We start from the raw sequence: 26,744 nt of genomic DNA, 5'->3' as shown, positions 1-26,744 counted from the left end.
TGTATAAAGTGCAGCACAATTCAGGTTTAAGAAATTTCTTTCTTAGTTGTAGGTCAAACAGCTGTTGCTGTGTATAAATTTCAGCGAAAAATGCAGGCTCGACCAGGACTCGAACCTGGTTCTCTGGCATATTACTCTACCAACTGTGCTACAGAGGCAGCCTGCCTGGCTTTCCCTGCTTTTCTCTGCTGTTGAGATTTTTATCGGTAAGAGTTCCTACTCCAGGGCTGCCTATGTACAACTGTTTGAGGCCTCCCCACTGGCTTAGTGGTATCGCAGTCACCTTGTAATCAAGGGATCCCAGGTTTGATACCCAGTGAGGCACATAGTGATTCGGATCCCACTTTAAACTGTCCCAATTAGCCTTACTGTGCATAATGTGCCCTTTAAACAATGGGAGTACAATTAACTCTCCAGTTGACACATCATACATATGTATGTGTGTGCATGCTTCACATGAAACTGCAGTTACAAGTCTTCTATTGATAATAGACAAACTATTTTCTCTCCAAAAGGCACTGTCTTTGAAAAAGGATGAGGCTTATACAGATGCATATGAAAATTCAGTTGAGACTTCTTTCTACGTAACTGTTCTGCATAATTCTGTTTTATACATAAATTACTGTAGGTCACGGCAAAATATAATTTAAAACTGTGTTAATTAAGCCTTATTTATATGTAATTTGGTGTTATACATACTAATTTTCATGAAATATAGTTGATTTGTACGTAACAAAGTTATTACAGAAGCACACATTTCTTGTTACAAAACACAAGGTGAAATTCAAATACAAAACAGGATAGGCGGGCATGGTGGTGGTCGGTGTCGAGCTGCGACGGCACAGCGGTGTCGCAGAGAAGGCAATGAGAGAAAATCCGAGGATAAAGATTTGCAGCAGTTGATCAGAACATGACACTCATTCTCTTTTCTACATAATCATGATATAAAAGTACACATGTTAAAAAGATGCCAATAGCTGATGTTTGCTATGGTCCATAATAAAAACAGAACAGCAGTTCCTTCAGTGAACGTTTTCAGTTGCTACTGGTCGGCTATGGAGAGCAGAAAGAGGAAAAGTTACACACTTGACCAGAAAGTAACATTTATACGGGAAGTGGACGCTACTCCACATAAAGCTATAACTGTAATAGCCGCAGATTTAGGCATCACTTATATCACACTTTGCACAGTCATTAGTAAAATCTGATTGTAAGTAATTCTCAGTGATACATATTATTTTCTCTTCATGTTGACATACGTATAACTCAGGTTCAACTGTATATGCACATACACACATTACGTGGGTAATAACTTACCTCATACACAATCACTGCATTTGCATCATTGCCCGATGTTCCGCAAGCAAGCTTTAAACCTGAGTTACTGAATTTCACCACAAAACACCCTCTGGATGATGATGGAAGAGAGAGACTAAGATGATTTGGCACTTTACAGGACTGGACTGGCAATCGTGACCACTGTTTAGATGATATGCTTATGGAAGGCACCATCTGAAAGATTAAAACAGAGACGAAAGTGAGAAATTACATCTTAGTTGAACTTTTGTTAGTTCTTACTGCTTTCCCGATGTATCACTTCAATGCTACAGTAACAAAAGAAATAATTTATTATAGGGATGTGACGAAGCTGAAAATTTACCGATAATTTTTGGAACCGATACCGATGCCGATATTTAACCAATTCCGATACATAAGATTATTAAACAGAAATGGAATATTATTTTCAGCATGACAAAAATACATTTGCATCTACAAAGAGTGGTTATGTGAACTTTAAAGAAGACATAGATTCTCAAGACATTTAACATTAGTACGCAAGCAGTTCTTTAAAACGCAAAATGAATACTGTTCTTAATGTTAGAAGTTTACTGCTGCCAGATTCAACTTCAGAAACACGAGTTTTGGAAGCACTTCTGGAAGTAACCTACTTCTTCTCTTATCGCAAATCTGTTCAGCAACACCGAACACTCATTCACTGAATACTGATGCAGCAGGTATGCCCAAGTATTTTCTCAGCACTTGCTTCAGGTTTGAATACTCACTTTTGAATTTCCAATACAACAGCAGATCCTGGTTCAGCAATGTACTGTTTTATTTCCGATTTTGAGGTAGGTTGATCCTCTGAATGAGAGTTTGCAATAATTTTATTAAAAAAAACTACAATGACGAAGAATCAGAACCTAATTTTCAATAAATCTTACAAAACTAGAATATAAAACGTATTAGAAGGTAAAACTCTAGTATAATCTGTACCGGTTTAAATATCGGATTCTTGCCGATGCAGATATATCAATTTCTGACGATTTTCATACATCTGTAATTGGATTCGGCACATCACTAATTTATTACCTAAAAATTACTTTACCTAATGTTCAATCACAAAATTACATTTAAGTTAGTTCACTTCAATTTCACTCAGGGTTCCCATTAATTTTGACAAGACAAATTGCCTGCCTTTTCCAGGCTATCAAGGTACCTTCAAATAACTTTCAAGATCACTCTTTAATGATTTAACATACTAATATACAGGGTCTCCAAAAATTACTGGTGGAGTTTTTTGATGTTTCTTGTGAAGTATGTATTATGTGTAATGGATTGAAAGTTCTTTTATTTTATTAATTCACTCAAAAATATTATGAACAACATTAGTAAGTTTGAATATGCACACCATTAATAGCATGAGATACGTCATAGCAGTATTCAATTTTGGTCCACTTTCTGGCAAGAACGTCTGAAGTAACACTTGCAATTGCTTGCCTAGTGGTCAGTATTATCAATTCTTTCACTGTAAACCTCATTTTTGACGTAGCCCCAGAGGAAGCAGTCTAATCAGAACTTTTTGCTCGCCATGTGATCGGTAAATTTCTGGCAATCCACCGTTCCAGAAATTGGCGATTCAACTATCTATTCTCACACATGATTAGCAAAGTGTGGCAGTGCTCCATCTTGTTGAAAGAGGATCTGCAAGTCAGCATCTTCTTTTCCATTTGCTCGATTTGAGGAAACACAAAATTCTGTAGCATCTGCATGTATGCGATGGAGTTGATGTTAGTTTCAACAAAAAAGAATGGGGCCCAAAATCTTGTGCATTAAAAAATGATAAATTTAACAACTATGGCTTTTTCTCATGTTAAGGGGAATAAACAATGTGGTTGATAATATAAGACGTAAGTGAGTTACTAAAGTTATATCCGCGAAACTTACTTGTAAATGTAAGTGAACAAAATAGCCAGTGCCCTAAGCAAACACAAGATATCTTTCCTTTCACCACTGGACAACCCAGGTGTATATGACACCCATTGTGACATTGTGAGTGCAACTCGCATTACACTGGCAGATCTATCAGATCTGTCAACGAGCGTATACAACAGCACTTAACGGATGCAAAAGAATCCCAACCCACTACCGGACTAGCGAGGAACCTCGAGTTTAACAAACACAGGATCCAGAACGTTTCAGTAAGGCATACATTGAACACCCTAATCGACACAAAAATCAAAGAGACAGTGCAATTATGCAGTTCCGCATGAGCTGAATATCGACAGTGGTCAGGTACATCATGTTTGGCTCCTGCTATTACAACAACTCAAACCCATCACGTGCAGCAGACGAAATGACTACACCAGCGCCCCTAGTGGTAAGCAAGGAAACAACAGGAACCAGAAGTCAACCTAAAAGTAAAGCATCGAGTTCCCAAGTGGATGGTGGCAGAGGCCACCAAAATGAATAGAACATTTACAAGTAAGTTTCGCGGATATAACTTTAGTAACTCGCTTACATCTTATATATGGCTTTTTATTATGACGGCAACAATGACAGTGACTGAATTAAATAAAAGCACTTTCAATCCATTACACATAATACATACTTCACAGAGACGTCACGAAATCCCACCATTCATTCTCGGAGACCCTTTATAAATGTCAAGTCTTCAAATTTGCAAGCTCATCCAATTAAGTAAATTGAACATTATTGAAAATATATGAAGAAAAATAATACGGTATATACATAAAAGCACTTTCCCTCAAAAAACAAAAAGCTAGTTGAAGTGTTGAAGTAAAGTGAAATGTGTTACTTCTAATTTTCGCAAGAACAAAAACATTCCATTTCCCTGACTTTTCACTCCTAAGCTGTTATCCCTGTCTCTTTCAGGTCAGTGGGAATCCTGATACGGTTACTAGATCAATATAAGTAAAATAACAGATATAATATAACTAGGGACCTCGATTTGTCAGTTATCTTTTCACTTTTTGATGTTATTTTTTTCCAAAATTCTAATTTTTACTTTAGCATACTTTTCTGCAAAATATAACTAATAACCATTTGGCGCCCGATCGTCTCGATCGAGATGCTCCTAGGTAACCCTCGGATGCCCGATCGTCTCGATCTAGACTCTTTGTCAAGGTTGTAGTTTTTACGTTATAACTTCACTATTTTTGGGTAGAATTCAGATTTTATTTTTTCATATTGTAGATAACACAAATATTTAACAGAAATGATTGTTGCACGTTTTTTTTTTCATGAAAATGGCGGGGGAAAAGGCGACTTCTCTTTTGCATCTTTTTTCAAGGACAAAATTTTGCCGACAAAGGAAGGTGAGCTTTGTTGTTCTAAAGCAATGTGTTTCCCTCATGCCTGGAAACTGCATTCGAAGGAAATTTGTTTATCAGTACTCCAGGTCAAAAGGAATGTTTTCCGTGTGGGTGCAAGCGGGAGGTGGGGGTTGGGGAACGGGGAAAAGGGGTTGTTGAAACTGCGTCGTAAGAATGGAAGTTCGAGGACCGCTGAAGAGAAGCCTTTGTTCTTGAGCACAAGTGTTTCACAAGTGGCTACAAAGGTTACCCTGCATTGTCTAAAAATAGAATTTGGAAGTAGCTTCAAGAATTGGCACACTTTTTTCACTTCGTTCTAGCTTTTCCTCCTGGAAGATTGTGCGTTCGCAAGACTCGTTTTGTGCCTAAGTGCCAAAGATTTTTTGAGTGAAGTGTGACTTTTCCCAAGACTTTCTTATTATCTTTGCTTCGTTCGTGTGATGTGTGAAGTGTGATAGTGTCGTCTGTGTCTGCTGTGTCCCCAAAAGGCTTATAGTCGACCATGGCTGCCCCCAGTGATCTCCGTTCTGATGAAATCCGAGATGAGCTGGAGGAGATGGATACAGACTCCAAGTGGGATGAAGAAGAGCTTGACTATGTCACAAAGACGTTGTTCCCCTTTCCTGCTCCTGCACCGTTCGACTGGCAACCCCCTTCTCGAACTGGTAGGACTGCTTCCAACTCCCGATCTTTCCTAGGACAGACTGGACTGAAGGCTTGACACATTGACAATGTATCCTCTCCCTTGGTCTTTTTTGCACTGACTTTCTCCGAAGAAATCTTCCAGCATCTGGTGACTGAGACTAACAGGTACTACCACCAACATATCACTCAACGAGAAAGCCATTGACCATTGACGAAATGAAGACTTTGTTGGTTTGACAATACTGATGGGACATTCTTTGACAAAGAATCAGGTGAGAGAGTCTTTTAAACTTACTAAAAAAAAAAAAAAAAATCCATTGCGCAACAGCCCTTGAAGGGCATAGGCGTACCTACCGACTGCCGGTCTCCCTCCCACGCTTTCCTTCGTCACCTCTAAGCGTGGAGAACTTCAACCAGTATTGGAATAGTCGGGGGATCAGCCCGACGTGTCCCCAGCCGTTATAGTAGGTCTCTGTAACCGGATTACGCTCACTCACTCGGAGCTCCCCAATTTCCTCACAATGGTGGGTTGCCACCGGCCCTATACATAGGCCGAATAAATTCCAAACAGAGACGGATTCGAACCTACGCCGTCGCGCAGCGAACGATCTCAAGACGAGTGAACGCCTTAACCCGCTCGGCTACGGAGGAGGACTTTAAACTTACTAGAACTTTTCTGAATATAGATTTAACATTCTCTGAAGTAGCTCCTCCAATATACTCAACATTTTTTCGGACTTCTACTGGGCATTGAACCTGGGAGTACTTGCACCACCAAAGGCAATAACACTAACAGGAGCCTTGTCATTAGTGACTACCATAATCTTACAGTTAGAATTCTTACCTGGCACTTTGGTGAGGTGGTGACAGATTCCTCACTTCCTTCCCTTTCTTCTTTCTCCTCGACGGCTTCTTCATGAAAAATTCCAATTGAGCTTGTGCCCTGTTCCCGTTGCAGAGGAACTTTAGATCTCAGAGCAGGTGGAATGTCATCCGGAGGCTTAATGCTTTTTGCCGTCACATACAGGGTAGCTGGGTACCTGTCCCAAGAACCGTGGCACCACCATGTGTAGACCTATAACGGGTGTCCCCAGAATTATGAAAACATATTTCCCTTAACATATCCCGAGACTCTACACAAAAAACTCCTTATCAACATGGTTTTTATTGACTTGATGAAGTGCTCAAAGAGTCTATAATTGTTTTTATCGTTGTTTCCTAATCGGCTTTCACCTTCTCCTTTAGATGACCAACTCACATCTTTTTTGCATTACTTTATATCAACTAAACCTATAAATAGTTTTTATGATGGTTACAATTAGGACTGAGCTGATACCACTTTGAACCGATACCAATACTTGTATAATTCCAAATTTAAAATAACAAAGGCTTTACCATATATATAAATATACATACACCACTTTCATGGGCAATTACCTTTTTGACTGCGGGAAGCCTCTAAAGAGAGAGAGATGTTCGCAAACACCAAAGAAAGTTGAAGGATTAGCCACAGGTGCCTCGTTAGCTTTCAGGACCTCATTGGGGTTATTGTTACACGAGACCACATCTGTACGAACAAAGACTGGTAGACTTCGAAGAGAACTAAACAGAAGCAGTGAACTCCTATGGGGATAATTGCACGTTATGCTTGATTTGCAAGATACTTGACCGCGAGTCTTATCTGAGTACAGATCTTTGTGTCACGCACTTGCTGTTCCCAGAAACTTGAGTACAGGTTCATTTATCAAATGTACAACTATTTTTCATTTTTTTTCAAAACCAAAGGTAAGTTGGAAAAGGTGAAGGAAACTTTGAAATGGAAAAAGACACTTGGTTTTTGCCGTGCCTCAAAAACAATGGTATCGTCTAGTATCAGCGCAAAAATATCAACTGATACTTACCGATACCGATACATCGGTAAGATTACTCAGTCCAGTTACAATAAACACATGGCAGTGTGTAAAATATACAGAAGGTTGTTCGGGATATATTCGAACGACTTTCAAAGTGTAGACCTTATGAAATGCATGCCACAACCACCGGTTGTGTTCTATCGGGCCACCAGCATTGTGGACTATCACCCTACATCCGAGTTTGCATTATAGCAAACTACGTTGGAGAATGGGCATGGGAATCCTATCCCATTCCTCTCTGCGGGATTTCTGAAGATGGGGGAGGGTGCGTGATGGCGACGTTTCAGGTGTTATTTCAAGAGTCTGAATGCAAAGAAACCTATAGGACTGGCATCACGGCTTTTCATCGGAATATCCTGAAATGAGATAACATGGATCCCGGTTTCCCGCTCCATCTTCTGATAAAGCGGAGGGATGTTTGGGCACTATGGATTGAGGCCTTGTCCATATGAATAAGCACCTGTTGAGTGATGCCTGTACAGAAGATGGGGAAGGGGGGGGGGTCACAACAAATGACTGAAAGTAGGCAGCATTCACCAACACACTTCTGTCCACCTTACGCATTGGCAACTTCCCCGCATAACCAAATTTGGTGACAACCAAGAAACCCTTTGGAAAAGTGTCCGTGCAGAAGCAAACAAAGTTGCCATTGCTGTTACGGTACGTAATTGGCTGAATCTGACCACTGCCAGTGAACCCGCCAGGTGTCTTTCATAGAGTTTTCTGCAGTTGATCCTGCGTTCAGCAATGCAGCACATGAGGAGGTGGTGCATGTACCAACACACTACAGCAAAACAGGCAATACTATCACAGGTGTCCTCTTATGGGCGAATGTTTACCAACTGGTCCCCTGCCGGACTCTGTGGCCGAGTGGTTAGCACATTGCGTTGTGACGCCAAGGGTCCCGAGGTTCGAACCCTGCTCGGCCTTGGTTGTTTGTGAATGTCCATTCATCAATTTCATCATTTCATCACTTATCCCCATCTTCGCAAATTAGCCAAGAGGGACAAAACGTGAAGTAAAATAAACTAAATCAATCATTCAAACCAACTGGTCCCTGTTGTATGCACCGGGACACTTATATCTTTCACAGTGGTTTCCTCGACAGTCAAAATATTCTCTCAACACTGTTTTTACTATTTGATCATATGAAGAAATGTGCATGGAAAATGTCATGATACTTTCACTTTTGGTGCCATTTGACAGCTACGTGCACGACACTCTGGCACCTGCAAGCTGCGATACGAGACTGATAACAATAGCTGAACTGCCACTCCAGCTCAATCCCACAGATGGTATTGGTGTTGCAAAATTTTTCGGATATATCTTGAGCAACCTTCTGTAGAATACTTGATGATAAACAGTGGATCCCAGATCATGGGTTCCCCGGTTTTACATTTTCCCGCATTATACAGGGTGGGGCAGAAACAATTAGACGATTTAAATTCGGTACCATACTAACATCTTTGCAGGTGGCGTGGTGAAACACGCGTCCCTGAGTAGAGCAGTTTAGTCTTCAGTTGCCATGCAGCATTGGTCAGAAGAGGGTTTGCTGTGGAAACGTTCTTTAGAAACACTGACTTCTACTGTAACACAGCATGTTTCTCGATGACATTTTGGCATATGATATGATGAAACTAATGAAATGACACTCACAAAGAACACTCATGCCCAGGCTAGGATTTGAACCCAGGACCCCTGATGTCAACCACTCTGTCAAGGAGGGTGGCTTATGAAGACTAAAAACAATAAACGTATCTCAAGACTAAAATACCCATAGTAGTAATAAAAACACTCAGCATGAGTAAGGACAGGACAATGCCCAACTGATATTGATTATTCTGGGTGCAAGTATCTGTGGGTCCAGGGCTAGAAAGAGCACAAGAGTCCAGTTTCAAAGCTGCAAAACATGGAAAATAGGTTGCCAGAACTCTCCAGAATGCACCTTATACCCCTTGAAAAAAAAAAAAATTGCTGTTAGAACTAAAATTCAACTTACGGAGCAAAAACTGCTGGAACTAATAGAAGCTCTGGCTGGACGGAATGGTTTGTACAACTGAAGCCTCAATTTCTTTTCTATATTCTTCACACCATTTACACCAACAGGCTTCAAGAAAGCCCATGCAACTTTATGCCAGCCACCTTCAGGTCCTGAAAGAAAGATACCAAATTGATAAAATAAAAATGTATGATTGCTTGATTTGGTTTAAACAATAACCTCTCTAAAAGTGGTATTTTTTTTGTGGAGCGTCTATACATAGACAGTTCAAAATTAACGGTTGTTGTATTACGGTAAGACATTTTTATAGGCACCACTTTTTTATGCTTTTATTAGTTAACATGGGCTATTGGCAATCAAACAATTCATTGTTGATTCTTTGTCTGTAATTAAAAATCAATATGGTATGTTTATTTGTGGCATTGTGTGTATATAGATTGCTTTCCTTAGCTTCATTATGTGGCAAGTCTATTTAAAGTTATTATTTATGTTTACGATGAAACGAATTTGCGGTCACAACTATACACAGATGATTTCTTTTTGGAATCACTTCCCTTCAACATCGTCGCAGGGAAGGACTTAATTTACTTCACTTTTCTGCCACTTTTGGCTAGCATGGCATATGATGAAGGACAATCACAAAGAACACTCATGCTCAGGCTGCAATTCAAACCTGAGACTATAGGCATTATAGCACACTGTGCTAACCACTATGCCAGGGAGGTCGGCTCTCATGAATTTATTTTTGTCATACCTATCAGTAGGAATACAACACATAAAAATAACACCCTATAATTTCCGACATATCATCGGCAATGAAAAACACTTTGCTGAGCCTTGGCGCTAATACATCACATTGTCTCATATTACTCTACCAAGAAGGTTTTCTCTGGCGCTGCCACGTGAGCATGGGTGATGCAATTAGCTGAAGGGGAAACATTTACAAGAGATGTAATATTTAACACTGCTCAAATTTTTGACAATAAAGCGAGGGAGGGAAGTTATAAAGAGGCAACATGGGGGCATGAGCAATGAGGAACATTTTTGCTTCTTGTCTGCGGTAACTGCAACTGTGACATCACTTCATAAGTTGACCGTGAACTTTCTCTCCTTTGTATCTTTATGACTGTACCAATCAAATCAAAAATCAGGAAAGAAAACAAATCTTACCCAATCTTCTATACTGAGAGCTGGCAACACTGAAGGTCACGAAATCCAGTACCTCAAAGAAAATAATAACTGGTGGTTCGTGTTGTAATATGTAATCTATATCTTCATTGAAGACAAGCAGCTCTTCCCAATGAGGAATCACAGATCTAGAAAATAGATACAAACAATATCTAAAGACGTTCTAATACAGAGAAACAAAACTTAATAAATTAAACATCCAGCATAAATCATTTATAATAAATTGTAAGGTGAAATCTTATTTACATATTATAACCTTGACAGGTTAACTAACCTTGACCTATCTTAATTTAGTAATCTGATTGTTACTTGTAAGGGTCAAGTAAAATAATAATAATAAAAGAGGATATGAAACCAAATTTGTACATGACATACTTTTATGGTTGAGAAATGAAGGTACTTGACAAGAAGTGCTGGAAGTGACCTCCCCCCCACCTGTATACACAATTCAACACGGCACTGCATGCTCGTGAATGTTGCTGCCAGAGTATCGGCGTGACTGCCTGGATTTCACGGCGGATGTTCTCACGTAACTCGTAACTCTTGTACACACACCTTAAAGGTAGTGTGTACAAGAACAAACCATGCACCATCGGCGAGTTAAGTGAAAACATTCGCCATGAAATCCAGGCAATCACGCCGAATACTCTGGCAGCAACATTCACGAACATGCAGCGCCGTGTTGAATTGTGTATACAGGTGGGGGGAGGTCACTTCCAGCACTTCTTGTAATGTATCTTCATTTCTCAATCATAAAAGTATGTCATGTACAAATTTGGTTTCATATCCTCTTTTATTAAGATTTTTATAATACTTTTTCCGGGGCCCCTTACGAGTGAGACACCCTGTATAGGACAACTAAATCTTGATTAAAACAATAAATACAATAAATAAATATGAAAATGTAGTGGAAGTCACATTTAGTAATTGAGTAATTGAGTCTCAATTTAGTAATTCTTGCTAATTTAATTTTTCGATATAAAAATATACTTGCATATCCATGTTAAAATGTAGTTTCAACTACATTAACAATACATAGCGATATATGAAAACGAAATACTCGTAGATGATTATGGGCTGAAACATACAGATTTCTACGATTATTGGCACATTGAAATGATATTTGATTCTATACACTAGAGCATATCATGCTTGAGTATGGGAGACTTAAATGAGTATGATTGAACACAAGCAGTACTCTAATTTAAACCTTAATGCAATTAAAAACAATCATAATTTCCAGATTAATTCATTTGCTTACTTACACAGAGTAAGACGGACAACTTTTGGTGAAATGTCCCAGTAGTGGAACATGGAGAGGGTTGACTTCTATGCTGAGAGATTGGCAGAAGCAATTAAATTTAGAGTCAACATGCAAAACATGGGGAAATCATAATTTTCACTCACCTCCTTTCCTTGAAGTCAAACACATGCGTCATCTGAGGTAATATGTAGTCCACACTTGCGTTCTCATTATAAAATGACACAGATCTGTCCTTGTTGCTCTTTTTTACATATGCACCTGTGTGACTATCCACAATATGCACCTTCACGAGGGGATGCGAAACCAAATAATCAGCTCGAAGGAAATCACTCTGGTGAATCACAACAGCAAAAATCCTATCGTATGAATAATTCACATCTTGAACCGAGGGAGTTTGCACTGAAGGACCCGATTCCCGTTCTTTACTGTCCTTGTGTTTATGTTTCTGTGATGTGGAAGCGACTGATTGCTTTCTGAGTTCTTGCATCTCCAGATTTTCCGATCTCTTTTTCGCTAACGATATTCTTCTCTTTCCTTTTTTCTTAGACGATTCTGCATCTTTTTCCACGTTTTCGTACGACCCAACTAGAGTTGAGTCAATGTCACTGTAAGCTGGGGGTGCTTTTACAGCAGTCTCCTCACACACATCATCGTCATCATCACTGCTATTGTCTGGTTGATTATCATGGTTTCCATGCACAGATCTCAAAGATGCTTTCCTACTTCGAGGCAACGGCACAGGTTTTTTGGGAGAACACAAAACACTGCTGCTTTCATGCTCGATCAGACTTGCGCTGCTATCGCTTTGCCGAAAAGATGTTGGGCTTGAGATGTTGCTGCATTGTTCCACTACGGCATCAACTTTCTCATTTTCCCAATGAAGCTTCAGTGCTCTACCCACGTCCTTGTTCTTGTAACCTACCACTTCCAATTCATATTCTTCATCTTTCGCTCTAGTCTTTTTCTTCACTTTTCCTCTCATGAAACTCTTTTCGTCAGCTGCCTCTGAGGGAGAACGCACATCTCTGTCTTTCAATCCTGCGAGTTTCTTGATCTCATCATATGATTTACTTTTGTTCTTCTTTTTGGAGAATGGACGTTGCTGATTGGACGAAATTGTTTCTTCGCCACTGAGGAGAAAACCACTTGTCAAGTTGTCTGTTGATTTCTGACTTGTATCCTCCATGAACCTACAAATAAAAAAATACTAAATTAAAATACATGAATATTGTAGATTTGATTCTTGTTATTAAGCGCCGCTTTTCTGCCACTTTCTTCTAATCGCAATGATGAGGATGAATGATTATATGATGAAATTAATGAAGGGACACTAACAAAGAACATCCGTACCCAGGCAGGGACTTGAACCTGGAACCCCTGGCATGCTGTGCTAACCATTCCCCTATGAAGGTCGGGGTCTGCATGAATATAGTAGAAAACACTACTGTAACAATAACCACGATATAACATCACTCACATAAATGACATGCCGAGTAGAACATGCAGGATGTTCCAAATCATCTGCAAATCTGACCCTCCATAAAACCTAAACAAAATACGATAGCAAGTTCTGTGTTTAGTACATTTAACAGTAAATCATAATTTTCATTAGTGTTCAAAAGTACTTTGTGAGTTTCTTGATGAACCTTTCCAGATGGGATGTCCCAATTCCTTAGTCTCCAGTTACATTGGACCTTAACAGATCCCCTCCTCCCTCAACTTTGTTATATGTGGCTATATTAAGGGAATTATGTATAGCACAAAGGTTAGGGGTGTTTGCGTGAGCTGAAGCACAGAATTGCCAGCACAATTCCTGATATTTGATTGATTGATTTGTTGTTTAAAGTCCACTTTATGCAAAGCAAGGCTAATCACTTTTTCTTCTTCTTCTTAGGGTCGGGTGCTACAAAGACAAAAAGAATTCTGATATATACACATCATAGCAGTAAAGTTTTGATACATTATAAGCATTCTGAGCCAAGAAAGTTAATTATGTTACTTAATGTTAGTGTTTGAATTGAATTGCTGTTTTAAATCCATTTTATGCACAGAAAGGCTAATCGGGACTGGACCTACCAGGGTGGTCACTCTAGGATCATGACAAAATTCAAGTATAATTCCCAGTTTCCAAAGCGAACTTCCCAAAAATTCAAGGTTACATACAAGCAGATGTTTTCTCTATTTCAATCTTACGTATTACTGCTTTTCACACATACATACACAAATTAACAATATAAAGGGTCTGTGTGATTCCAATGTTTCCAAAAATTATAATTCAATTAAATTAAACGGTATATATAATTAAAATATTTAATATAAGTGCGGAGTTTACATTTTCCATTTCACATATAGCTACTCAGGCTCGAAATACATCTACAAACACAAAACTTTTATGGGATACAATAGTCTACGAAAAATTGTTCAATTTACAAGAATTTCAAACTCAAATTTAACTAATAAACTTCTAAATAACTTATCTTGCAATAATCTTCAGTCTGTCAGATAGATTGTCCTGCAAAGGGTACTAAGAAAGTAATCTGATTGAGAGAATTCTGTTTTATATTCCACATGCCTTTCTTTTCCTTTCTTGATAAAAATAAAAGCTAAACTGTGAAGAACTTGTGACAGGGCATTTATAAATGTGTATAAATTCACTGTCATTTGGATTAATAAAAGTTGCAATTTTTCATGTCTACGGAGAACTTCAGAGCTATTGTAAATGATCTTCCCGATTTCGAAGATTAATAAATAACGTTTATTTATTCACAATGACATGCAACTTATGTTAAATGAAAGAAAATCTCAAAAAGTTTTAGTGTCTGGCAAAGCTGATGTTTAGTTACGCATTCTGCCGCTAGGGAGACAGTAAATCAAGACGGCTGGAAAAGAAGACAGGAGAGCATTTTGTGTCCTGGAATTTCATGTACAACAGTCAGTTATTTGTGTCCAACGAAGTTCTAGGACGAAGTTCAGGTTAGATCCACCAAACGGGCACTCAATTCAGAAGTGGTACAGACAATTTAAAGAAAGTTGGTGTATCTGCAAGATGAAATCACCAGGCCGGCCAGGAGTTAGTGATGAAACAGTTGAGCGTGTGTGTGCAACTTTCGTCAGAAGCCCCAAAAAATCAACGGTTCGAGCAAGCAGAGAATTGAACTTGAAGCAGACAACAGTGTGGAAGATTCTGTGAAAATGTTTGAAATTTCAACCTTACCGATTGAAATTTTTTGAGGTGCTTAAACCTACAGACAAGACTAAGAGACTTGAGTTCTGCGTTGCTATGCAAAACCTTATGGAAAGAGATGGTTTCATAGAGTCGGTTGTCTTCAGTGATGAAGTTACCTTCCACCTTTCGGGGAAGTAAACAAACAAAATCTGAGGATCTGGGCTTTGAAAAAATCCCCATGTTTACGAAGAACATGTCCGTGATTCTCCCCAAGGTGAACGTGCTTTGTGCGGTTACCTGTAACAAGGTGTATGGCCCTATGTTCTTCGAGGACACTGTAAACGGACTTTCCTAACTTCACATGATGCAGACATGACTTTTCCCGCAGCTGGAAGAGGACATGGAAAATTTTATTTCCCAGCACGATGGGGCACCCCCACATTGGCACTGGGATGTCAGGAGGGAACTCAACAGAAGCTTACCAAATCAATGGATAGAACAAGCTAGTCGTGAGGATCAGGTTCTACTTCCTTCCCCCCCCCCCACCCGTTTACCAGATATCACCCCGTGTGACCTTTTTCTGTGGGGTTATCTTAAAAACCAAGTGTATGAACCACCCCTAGCTAACAACTTACCTGAACTTCGAGTACGCATCCAAGAAACAGTTGCATCCATTGACTCTGAGATGTTGGGAAGAGTGTGGCAAAAATTTGACTATCGGATTGATGTGTGCCGTATTACAAAAGGCACTCACATTGAGCATCTTTGACGTGGAACTTTTTGAGTTTTTCTTTCATTTAACATAAGTTGCAAATCATTGTGAGTTTTTAAACTTTGAAATAGGGAAGATCCTTTACAACTGCCCTGTATTTACACAGAATTCCTGGAGGCAATAATTCATGCAGAATTCCAGGAATTCAAGGAATTTCCGGTGAGTAGCCATCCTGTCTAGAGTTAAAAGTGAGATCTGAACCACTGTGACATGTGCCTCCACTGGATATCAAACCCGGGGCACCTTGATTACAAGGCAACAATGTTACATTACCACTATGGCATTGAGGAGGCTCATTCAATATTACATTTGTCAAGAAACCAAAGGAGTGACTCCTTTTTGAAGACACACAAATGTCAATCTCTCTCAATCACATCATCATTCATCCTCATCATCGAGATTAGACAAAAGTGGGAGAAAAGCAATAAAAATTAAACCAATCAAGAGACCAAAAAAGCGTTAATAACATACCCAGCCTCATCACTTTCTTCTGCTGAGTTAGAGTCATTTGTTCTTTCTTTCTCCTTTTGCTTGGATGATTCTTTGCCACTTCTAGAAGACTGAACGATTTTCCTCTGAAGCGATCTCCCTCCCGAGCTTTCCCCTCCATCAAATGCATGTTCAACCGATCCCTAAAGATTGAATACAAACAATTTTTAAAATTAAGACTATTGTAACAACTTTGTCAGTATAATTTAAACTCAGTATTGGCACAATAGGTAACTATGGTGCTATGTTGAAAAGGAAATTTAAATTTACATATACTGATAACTTTATAATTATTATATTGATAAAAATGAAAAGAAAGAAAAAAAAACTAGAAACAACAAAAATTACAATAGCATCAAATTATGCAATTATTTACCAGAACATTTATAACATATAAATGTTATTTATATGTAGAAAACATTTCTTTATTATCTCCTTGTGAGACAGAGCAAGTTTTTCACTAAATATTTGAGTATCCGTCAGTTCTACATCTGAGCACACTCAACATGTCAGATTCCTCAATCAGGTCCACAAGATGGCTTCCTTCAATTTTCAAAACTTCACATTTTCAAACTTGTTCACATTCAAAATGTAGAAAATATTACACTCACTTAGTCTTATTTCTCATAACATTTCATTTTAGATAATGCAATATTCATTTACTAGCTAGTTAATGCTGATGCCAGCCGATAATAATTTCCTGCTCTCAATTATTCAACTAGGCACTTTACACCAGTTCCAAATCTTTCCTTTTTCGTTATACAGATTATTCCATTATAAAAGCATTTTCAAGCTTCTGTTATCAACAAAATGTCTCTATATAGTTTCAACAAACTATTAAAGATTAACTGATCAAGTATAATCTCTCAAAAGATCCAGATTTTTAATGATATCAAACCTTCACCAATCGTCACATTTTTACTTATGTACCATCCATCCTGAGATTCTTTTAAAAGTCACAGACAACTAGTATTAGAGCAACTAGTTCAAGCCAGATTTTTTAGTATGTGTTATCTTCAATTGTTTTTGTTTTATATTTTTGTCCATAAGTGCTTAACAGCTTGAATGTTTGTGTTGTAAATGTACATATTTGCTCTGTTACAGCTATTTTACTATGTATATCACAATATACTTATCTAATGATTACAATTACTATTTTTTGAATGTTGGTACAAAATACCAAGTATGACATCATATTAAACATTGAACAATTTTAAAGAGTTGACCTTTGTATATAAACCTTGATGTCAATGCAAATGTACATAATTTCAATAAATTTAATTATAAATTTGAATGTAACTTATCTTGCTTGCCTGAAAGAACACATATGATTGAAGATATTTGTTTTTTCATATTGTCAGTCAAAAATAACTGTTATGAATATGAATTCAGAATATTGCACAATTTGATAATTTTGTCATGATATACAAATTGGCTTTTTTAAACATCATATTTAATGAAATTAGTTTAAATAGTAATTTCAGACACTTAATTGCATTATATGAATAAAATTTTGAGCAATCATATGACTAAATTATTATAGATATTGCACAAATGTGGAACTTTGGACTTAGCCTAACCATTTTCAAATGTAGTTATGACAATGTATTATTTTTATTGTCATACTATATGCACACACCATTATGAAAATGTTCAATCGTTTATTTTTATTAATCACTTTAAATAAAAAAATTATAGAACAATGTACAAAAGGATCTTATAGATATCAGAATCACTTTTTGTGAAAGTACATTAATCTTATGATCATTGAATGATGTTAATTAGGATCTAAGAAGAAAAAAAAGGAAACAAAATATATGTACTGATGGCTTGAAGCTCATACAAAAGGAAATTTAATATGTAATCTGTAAACACACTTACGTTTGTCTTGATTTAAAATTCAATAATTTTTATAGGCAAAAATATTAAGCATTTTGTGTAGAAAAATATACAAAATACTAATCATGTTAAATTGTAAATAGTGTCGTTATCATTAAACTGTAAATAAACATGGTAGCTGATATTTCGCAAACAATCATTAAAAAATGCCAAAATTCAGCTGCAAAAATATTTTAAGTTACAATCATAGAGTACATCCAGAATGTTTTATTTTCACTGGAAGAAAAGTTACTGAAATTATTATAGTTTCACTAACACACTCAACAAACTTTCATACTAGGTTCATTTCCATACAGTATCAGAATCAGAAAAATGCATATTTACATATTATTTTTTATTTGCTTTAATCAAACTGTTCAAATATTTTACAGGGCCGTTCAATAGGAAAAGCCTTTCTATAAAAAACATATATACATGTATGGTGCAAATAACCATACAAGCAATTTTAAACACGTTCTTTAAAAAATGAATTAAAAAAAATAATCAAAATTATTTTTTAAAATAAAAAACATGACTTTTATCCACCCTAATTCACTGATAACTACATACATGTACTATTAGAGAAAAATGTTTATTTTGTGCAATAATTGTACGAGGTGAAGTCAACATATAAGTTGTAAAATGAAATATCTTCAAATTGCTGCAATGTGAAATTTTTTTATGAATATCAGTCGTTGCACTGATCCTTTCCGCAAGTGTCGGGTAGGTGGCAGCACCACCGTGTATCATATACGGCGCTAGTAGACACAATCTTGTGTGGCGGTGAGTAATTCGAGTGCCAAGTGAGTAAGATGGCAGGTATGATAGCCGAGTGTACGTGTGGTGAACGAGCTGTAATTCGATTTCTGTGGGTGCAGGGGAAATCTGCTGAGCAAGTGCACAAGGAAATGTTACCTGTTTACGGTAACAAATGTTTATACAGGAAAGCCGTTTACAACTGAATGGAACATTTCAATTGTGGTCGAACCAGCATCGTCCAGGGCATCCTACAGAATTTTACGGTGCCAATACCAGAGTGGCTCGCATACGGTCCCTAGGTTGGGAAGACTGGAACATCCAGCCTACAGTCCAGATTTGGTACCATTTGACTTTCCTCTCCTCCGCCCACTGAAAAATCACCTGGGTGGCCACAGCTTCCAGGATATGGAGGAGGTCCATCGGGAGGTTACCAGCTGGCTGACACCAACCACAAACCTTCTTCGCTGCAGGCTTTGAGGGACTCATGAAAAGCTGGGAAAAGTGCCTAAATGTTCATGGAGATTACGTTGAAAAATAAACCACATTTTATCAGGTAACTATTTCAACTTTTCTTTCTATTCCATTTTACGACTTATATATTGACTTACCCTTGTAGTTTTTAAGTCAAATCTATACGACACAAATTACGATTTTATGTTACTTTGATCTGATGTCCTACTGAATCAATTAAATATTATCGGTATACTTTTACAATGGACATGTGCGAAGATTCTAAACAATGATGATCAAACATGTATAACCTTTGCTATTAAAAGAATAAACATTTAAAATACAGTCTTCTGTAAAATTACATTTTTGACTTAAGTGCTTTTTCCTGAACACCCGAGAACTTAAGGGTTATGTTGACCATAACCATAACGATATTTTATTAGGGCTGATACCAGAAGTATCGGTATTGTAAAGTATGGGCTGCAATTTATTTGCCGATACTTTTCCGGCATTTTTAAGGACTCCGTGAAAGACCAAAATGCCGTGTGACACTTTCGCGGATTGTAATTATCCTGGAAATTATGTAAAATTCGAGTTATTTTTAAAAAAATCACAAGTTTTGTGTCATAAAACTTAATTTTGGGATAACATAACATGTAATTTAATATTCTGATGTAATTCTAAAATATTTTTAAGCACAAATATTGGAAAATGGATGTATATAATTTAGGGATGTGATGAAGCTGAAAATTTACCAATGCCAATGTACTCACCGATAATTTTTGGAACCGATACCGATGCCGATATTGAACCGATTATGATACATAAGATTATTAAACAGAAATGGGATGTTATTTTGAGCGTGACAAAAATAAATTTGCTATGTACATTTGTATTGCATATCATATGTATATAACAGTTGGGCTGAAAAGTTCGTAGGCTGACTCATAGATGGCGTTACTAGAATTAAATCCATGTGATTTTTACTTAGTACTAACCTTCAAAAGATACGTGTATAAATTTCACAGCTGCCGGATAATTAGTTCGTGAGATATAGCATTGTGAGTGAAGCAGCTTTTGTTATTGTGAAAAAATGGATAAAAAATAATTTCGTGTGTTAATAAAGCATTGCTTTTTGGCGAAAAAAAATACTGTTGAAGCCAAGGCTTGGCTTGATAAACATTATTCGGACTCTGCACCAGGAAAATCAACCGTTGAGAAGTGGTTTGCTAAATTTAAACGAGGCAAAATGAGCATCGAAGACGATGCACGCAGTGGACGCCCCAAAGAGGCTGTTACCGACGAAAACATCAAAAAAGTCCACAAAATAATTTTAAATGATCGTAAAGTGAAATTGATCAAGATAGCTGAGACTTTAAAAATATCAAAGGAACGTGTTGGACACATTGTGCATGAATATTTGAACATGCGAAAGCTGTGTGCAAAATGGGTGCCACGCGTGCTCACAATCGATCAAAAGCAACAACGTTTTGATGATTCGGAGCAATGTTTAGCGATATTCAACCGTAATAAAATTGCTTCCCCATCCACCATATTCTCCAGATCTGGCCCCCAGTGACTTTTTCCTGTTTGCAGACCTTAAAAGAATGCTCGCTAGAAAGAAATTTAGCACTAATGAAGAGGTAATCGCCGAAACTGAGGCCTATTTTGAGGCTAAAGAGAAATCGTACTATAAAAATGGCATCGAAAAATTGTATGACCGCTATAATCGTTGTATCGCCCTCGAAGGCAACTATATTGAATAATGAAATCGAATTTTGTCAAAAAAAATATTTTTTACTATGTTAGCCTACGAACTTTTCAGCCCAACTGTTACATATAGCATATCATATGTATATTCTCAAGAGATGCAAATGTACATTTGCATCTACAAAAGGTGGTTATGTGAACCTTTAAGAAGAACATGGATTCTCAAGAGATTTTACATTAGTACACAAGCAGTTCCTTGAAATGCAAAATTAATTCCTGTTCTTAATGTTGGAAATTTACTGCTGCCAGATTCAACTTCAGAAACACGAGTTTTGGAAGCACTTCAGGAAGTAACCTACTTCTTCTCTTATCGCAAATCTGTTCAGCAACACTGAACACTCAATCACTGAATACTGATGCAGCAGGTATGCCCAAGTATTTTCACAGCACTTGCTTCAGGTTTGAATACTCACTTTTGAATTTCCAATACAACAGCAGATCCTGGTTCAGCAATGTACTGTTTTATTTCCGATTTTGAGTTAGGTTCATCCTCTGAATTAGAGTTTGCAATAATTTTATTACAAAAACGGTACAATAATGATGGATCATAACCTAATTTTCAATAAATCTTACAAAACTAAAATATAAAACTTATTAGAAGGTAAAACTCTAGTATAATCTGTACCGGTTTAAATATGCCGATGCCAATATGTCAATTTCAGCCGATTTTCATACATCTGTAATCGGCTTCGGCACATCCCTAATATAATTATTATTAGAGTGAAATACTTAATCACTAACAATAAAATATATTTTGAGAAACTTTTAATTGTTACAGTTTTCAAGCATTGGAATCGGCATCGGTTCAGCCCTACATTTTATATACCGCTTTTGCCCCTGAAATGTGTCCAGTTTCTTTACCAAAATCTTTATCTTTTATTCACCATAAATATGTGGCTCTACTAATAGAGCAAGATACTTTCCAGTCACAAAAAATGTCAAGCAGCACTTTTCGCAGAATCTGAAATTCTGGAAATGGTGTAAAATGCATAATTTTCATTATTTTTTGCAACAGTACTGTGGGGAGCAATGGATCAAATGGTTATCTTATGGAAAATTATGAATATTTCAAGGGCATGCGGAACAGTCTCCACGGGGGTCTTCCCCCTGGCAGTGTTGCTAACTGAGCTCTCTTGGAGCCAGATCTGGCTCTTTCATGCACTTGTTCGGATGTGAACTGGGGCGCCCACCCCCGTGCCCCACTATGATGCCATCACTGGTTCTGGCCCATATAGACCAACTTTTGCACATGACGTGATATTGTTATATTGGCTGCGTCACCCCACCTCCTCTTATATTCCCAGCTACTTTTTTATAACGCCATGTTGACGTGAAATTGACATAATATTGTTAACAGGGAATCCTTTATTTTCGATTTCATACGACCATCGGTGGATTATTGAGATGGGTGATGCCGCCAGATCTAGATGGTGAAAACTAAGAATAAATCGTCATCAATTTAGAGTTAACGGTAATAGCAGTGCCCCACCCCTTTGACAACTAACATTACCCTAGGAAGCACTTTATCCAGACTTCGTAAATCTAGCTCCTTGAAAGTCAGTTTTGACTCAATTTAAGGTGAAATTTAGCTCTTTTATGCACCTCAGTTTTGCAACACTGCCAGGATGGCCGTAAGAGGCAAGGAGAAATACATTGGGCTTATGAGAGTATTATTTGATTTGTTCTCTTGGGAATATCAAACTTCTGATGGAATAGAAAAATATATCAATGGGAAGAGGGCAGTTTGAAGATGCATTTCACCAGCGGGAAAAGTCAAAACTTCCATTTCATTAGCCGTAACTTGATGTTGAAGTTGATTCCCCATAAGGAATACATCGGATTCCGAAAATTCTTATTAATCATATTTTTCCAACATTGTGTTCAGCTAAATAATCGACATAAAAAAAAAACGCTTCCACTTGCAACATGGAGAGAAATTCATACTCTTGGATACACCCATGGTTTTTTTTTTTAGTAGCAGTATCAATTCGGGCATTATTGAAATAAATGCACAACTGTATCTCCTCCCCTTAAAGGAAAACTGTTAGATCGATATGATATACAATGTAATTCCAATAGAAAACTTTAAATATATAAATTTATAAAGCTATAAATTACTTTGAATTGTTACAATTTTGAGGAATGAGCATCAGTATTGGTGGGAATCAATAAAAAGTTTGGCTTACTCCTATTAAAGTATGAATATAAAATTTAGCTCTGTTGATAACCAATCTAATATAAAATGATAAAATCTTTAGTTGTCAATACATACAAAAATTTATAAAGAACAGATTCAAATACTTTGCAATTGTGTGTTAATTACAGTGTCAATTTTGCAAACTTTAATTATATGTACAAAAACAATGTTCCTTCTGTAGTACAGCTTATCGATATTATCAAGGTTTCGGTGCAACCAACGTGCATCTTTTTTTAAGAGATACATTGGCATTACGTATAAATAATATATACAGGCTTAACAAACAATTATCACAGAGTAACAACTGAGCTTTAAATACTTAGTGAATTACAACCAGTCCGAACCAGTGTGCAATGTGCCTCCGAGGGTATCGAACCTGGGGACCCTTGATGACAAGATGAAACTACACCATCGGAAAGCCCAAGTAGCACTTACTGTTCACCTCTGAAAGCAGTGACAGTTAATCTGAATCAGAAAATAAAGAAGAAGGGAGTGATGAAAGAGAATTTTGCTATAAAAAAAAAAAATCCATTTTCCAGTAGTGACTTTGTCATAAATTCCACAGTTAAAGGTTTAAGAAATGTTGGATAATAAAAATGTGAACTTACCTTCCTTTTGGATCTTTTTTTCTTTTTGCCTTTATCTTCCTGACTAAGTACAGACTGCAGTAGAGAATCAAAGCGCGCCCTTGTCTTCTGTGTAGCACTTGAATGAGTGAGTGGAATTTCTTCACTATCCATTGCACATTACCTGAAACAAAATATATATCTATAAAGCTTCGATAAAAGTAAAAAAATAAAACATATTTATTTCACATACTTATTACTAGAGATAGGACAAATTTATCAGTATCAGTCTATGGAAAAAATTATAATTAATTTTATGAATCTAGCATCTCCATAACTTGGTACAAAATTTGACTTGACCCTCTGTACTCCCTTGAGAAAGTGACATATTTTGCATGATTTATGAAGATTTTGTTGTTTATGAACATTTTCACTTATATTTAGCTTGCACACATGTGTTATTGTGAAGTAAAGTACATCTGTTACCTTAGCGTGTTACATTACCGTGAAACAGAACAGTCTGAAGGCTATGCACAAGTGAATATAGCATGCAACACAACATTCCATAACAGCAGATAATTTTACATTGTTAGGTTTGGACTGATAGTTCTTTTTGACGTGTTCTTTCGCCATTCCAGTGATCATTTAAATGGCTCTTACTAATAAAAAGCGATGAAAGTGCTCTGAAATGTACGTCTTTAGTTACTTGGGCCATATTTTGGGATCAAATATATTCATTATTCGTGTTTTCCACACTCTGGAACCATAAAACATTGAAACCAGTTGTTTAAAAAAATTCAACGATTCACAAGGGGGTACAGTGGGTCAACGGTCCCCAAAATTCTATCATATTTTATTTCTTTTAATGAGCGCACAGCTTTCATCTATAGTGATTGTATTGTAAGAAGTCAGGCAGCTTCTGGGGCTGTCTCTCCCAAATTTCAGAATGGTATCTATTCACAGCTGTTCTTTCTGGCCCAAGTTCCGATTTTTTAATTTCAAACTAATCATTATTCACACTGACATAACCATACCATGTCTTCTCACCATAAGGGCGTCACTGTTTCTTCTCCCATTGTATTTATTTTACCTGGCACTTGACCCTGTGAGTCTCAGGCAATTTGCAAGGTGCCTTGTGTTTCACTGTGTTTTTACCTCCATTTTAGATCAAATGCAGGAACAATTACTGGGGCCATGATAGTGGCCGTTTTCAGAAATGCAATAAATAATACATTTTGGCGAACCAATCCTTCGTCAAATAGAAATCTAGGCCTACTACAGTGATAGGAGAATTAAAGTTACATGCAGATAGTAGTCCAGAGGTAGTAGGGCGAATTGTTTAACAGAAACACTGGAAAGAAAGTAATATTTCCAAATGTTTAATGATCTTCACAAGTTTCATGAAAGTATTAGAAAAAAAATTAAAATACTGGAAATGATTGTGGAAGTAAATTTAAAGCTTCAAGAAACTAATTAGTACAGGCAAATGTTTTACTATGTATTAATAATTTGAAAAGTAGCTTACACAAGTATTTGCACAGCAAGCAGCCATTCTTGATTAACAGTTGTCTCACACCTAGAATGCTATGGGAGGCACAAAGGTACATGCTTGAAATCAGCTGTTGGAGAACTCAGGGACAAATCTTTGAAGCTAATCTTCACTACCACCATCACTTACCATTTCATCCAGAAGAAAACAGTAATAACAATGTAAAATGTTTGGAATGCCCACTGAAAGAATGGGCGGGCAGGTTAGGTAGTAGTGCTTTGTGTGATGGGGAGCGAGGTGCTTCATTTTGTGACTTGTGCCTGTTCATTGAACCTTGCACTTGTTGCGGACTGGCCAGTCTCAGAGTCTATTAGCGATGTGCTTCTTGCTACAAGGTGTTCTCACCCTAAGGTTAAAAACCATTGATGATCTCCTACAGTTTTACAACACAAAGGATGTAGTGAGGTGAAGTATTGATTGATTGATTTATTGAGTTGGTGTTTTAAGTCCACTTTATGCACAGTAAGGCTAATTAGGACTGCACCTCGAGTTTAAAGTGGGATCTGAACCACTGTGCCTCCACCTGGTATCGAACCCATGGCCCCTTGGTTACAAGACGACGATGCTACCAACGAGGCCCTGAGATTTGAAGTATGAACCAGACACCATTCACATAGCTAGAAACAAAATTGTGCGAAGTCATTGAAAACTGTATAATTGAATGTCAACGTAAACCCTGTGTAAGAGAATGCCATGAATACTAAACATGCGCACTGCATAAACTATGTGAGAAACTGCTTTTCTTATGAAATTCGCCACAAGGTCAGAATATATTAAGAAAGTAAGTGCAGGTGTTCGTCGTGCAGAAATCCAGAACTTATATCCCGCTGAAAATGCTGGGTATAGCAGACTCTGTCCGAGAGTTGTGAAATTATCTTAACAGCAAAAACAATGCCGACAAATAGGTATTTTCAAAAGTGTCACATCGAATTACTTATTGTAATGTGTGAAAAAAATATACAATCACATTACTACCATTTCGAACACAATCCCAAATAAATACCACACAATACAAATTTTAAATTTATGAAAACAGTTTGGAAATAAATAAACTTTGATGCTACATACCTCCATTTGTTTTGTTTACTATATTTCACCCCCTCTTGTGGTATCGACAAGAAGTAGAATCGGGAAAGCCATGACGAGATTAATGAGCAATTCCACATTCTAATTTCTCCTTGCTGCAGGGTTTGATTGATTTCATCATAACACTATTCTATGGTTACAGTTATTCACCAGTGTCGGGGAAAAACACAAAGCTGTTGTACCTTACAACATTAAGCATTTCTAAATTTTTAAAAGTGAGTTTGTTTCTTTTCGAAGATAAAATATCTTTATATAAGCTGAAGCTTCTCTCTACATCCACAGTAACAAGTGGGGCAAACTTAAGCCCCTATCACACGGAACTGGATTTCTAGTTGGAATGCCCTAGTTGGCGATGAACTGACTTTCTGGCTAGTAATCATGGCCGCCTGACTGACTGCTTGACTGGTTTTGAGGAATAGGACATGTTCTAATTGCTACTA

At 37.3% G+C, this 26,744-nt stretch overlaps 1 protein-coding gene across 2 annotated transcripts in view; it reads right to left on the bottom strand.

Annotated features, from left to right (window-relative positions):
* The window catches only part of LOC146004685 (jouberin-like), a 63,340-nt gene extending 37,018 nt beyond the window's left edge, over positions 1 to 26,322 (bottom strand). The window contains exons 1-8 of one of the 2 annotated variants that reach the window (XM_083143616.1): positions 26,287 to 26,322; positions 23,712 to 23,853; positions 16,032 to 16,192; positions 11,766 to 12,812; positions 10,341 to 10,486; positions 9,171 to 9,322; positions 6,103 to 6,333; positions 1,318 to 1,512 (exon numbers count right to left, since the gene is read on the bottom strand). In XM_083143616.1, the coding sequence (XP_082999742.1) occupies positions 1,318 to 1,512; positions 6,103 to 6,333; positions 9,171 to 9,322; positions 10,341 to 10,486; positions 11,766 to 12,812; positions 16,032 to 16,192; positions 23,712 to 23,843 (2,064 nt within the window). In that variant the 5' untranslated portion in view covers positions 23,844 to 23,853; positions 26,287 to 26,322. Of the gene's footprint in view, positions 1 to 1,317; positions 1,513 to 6,102; positions 6,334 to 9,170; positions 9,323 to 10,340; positions 10,487 to 11,765; positions 12,813 to 16,031; positions 16,193 to 23,711; positions 23,854 to 25,194; positions 25,254 to 26,286 lie in introns of those variants that run through there. The other variant, XM_083143617.1, reaches the window with a different exon arrangement.
* Between the last annotated feature and the right edge of the window lie 422 nt (positions 26,323 to 26,744).

This window comes from Lepisma saccharinum, chromosome 22 (genome assembly GCF_977018435.1).
Source record: "Lepisma saccharinum chromosome 22, izLepSacc3.1, whole genome shotgun sequence".
Classification (NCBI taxonomy): Eukaryota; Metazoa; Arthropoda; class Insecta; order Zygentoma; family Lepismatidae; genus Lepisma; species Lepisma saccharinum.
The sequence above is the reverse complement of the archived record's forward strand: the minus strand, read 5'-3'. Positions and strand labels throughout refer to the sequence as shown.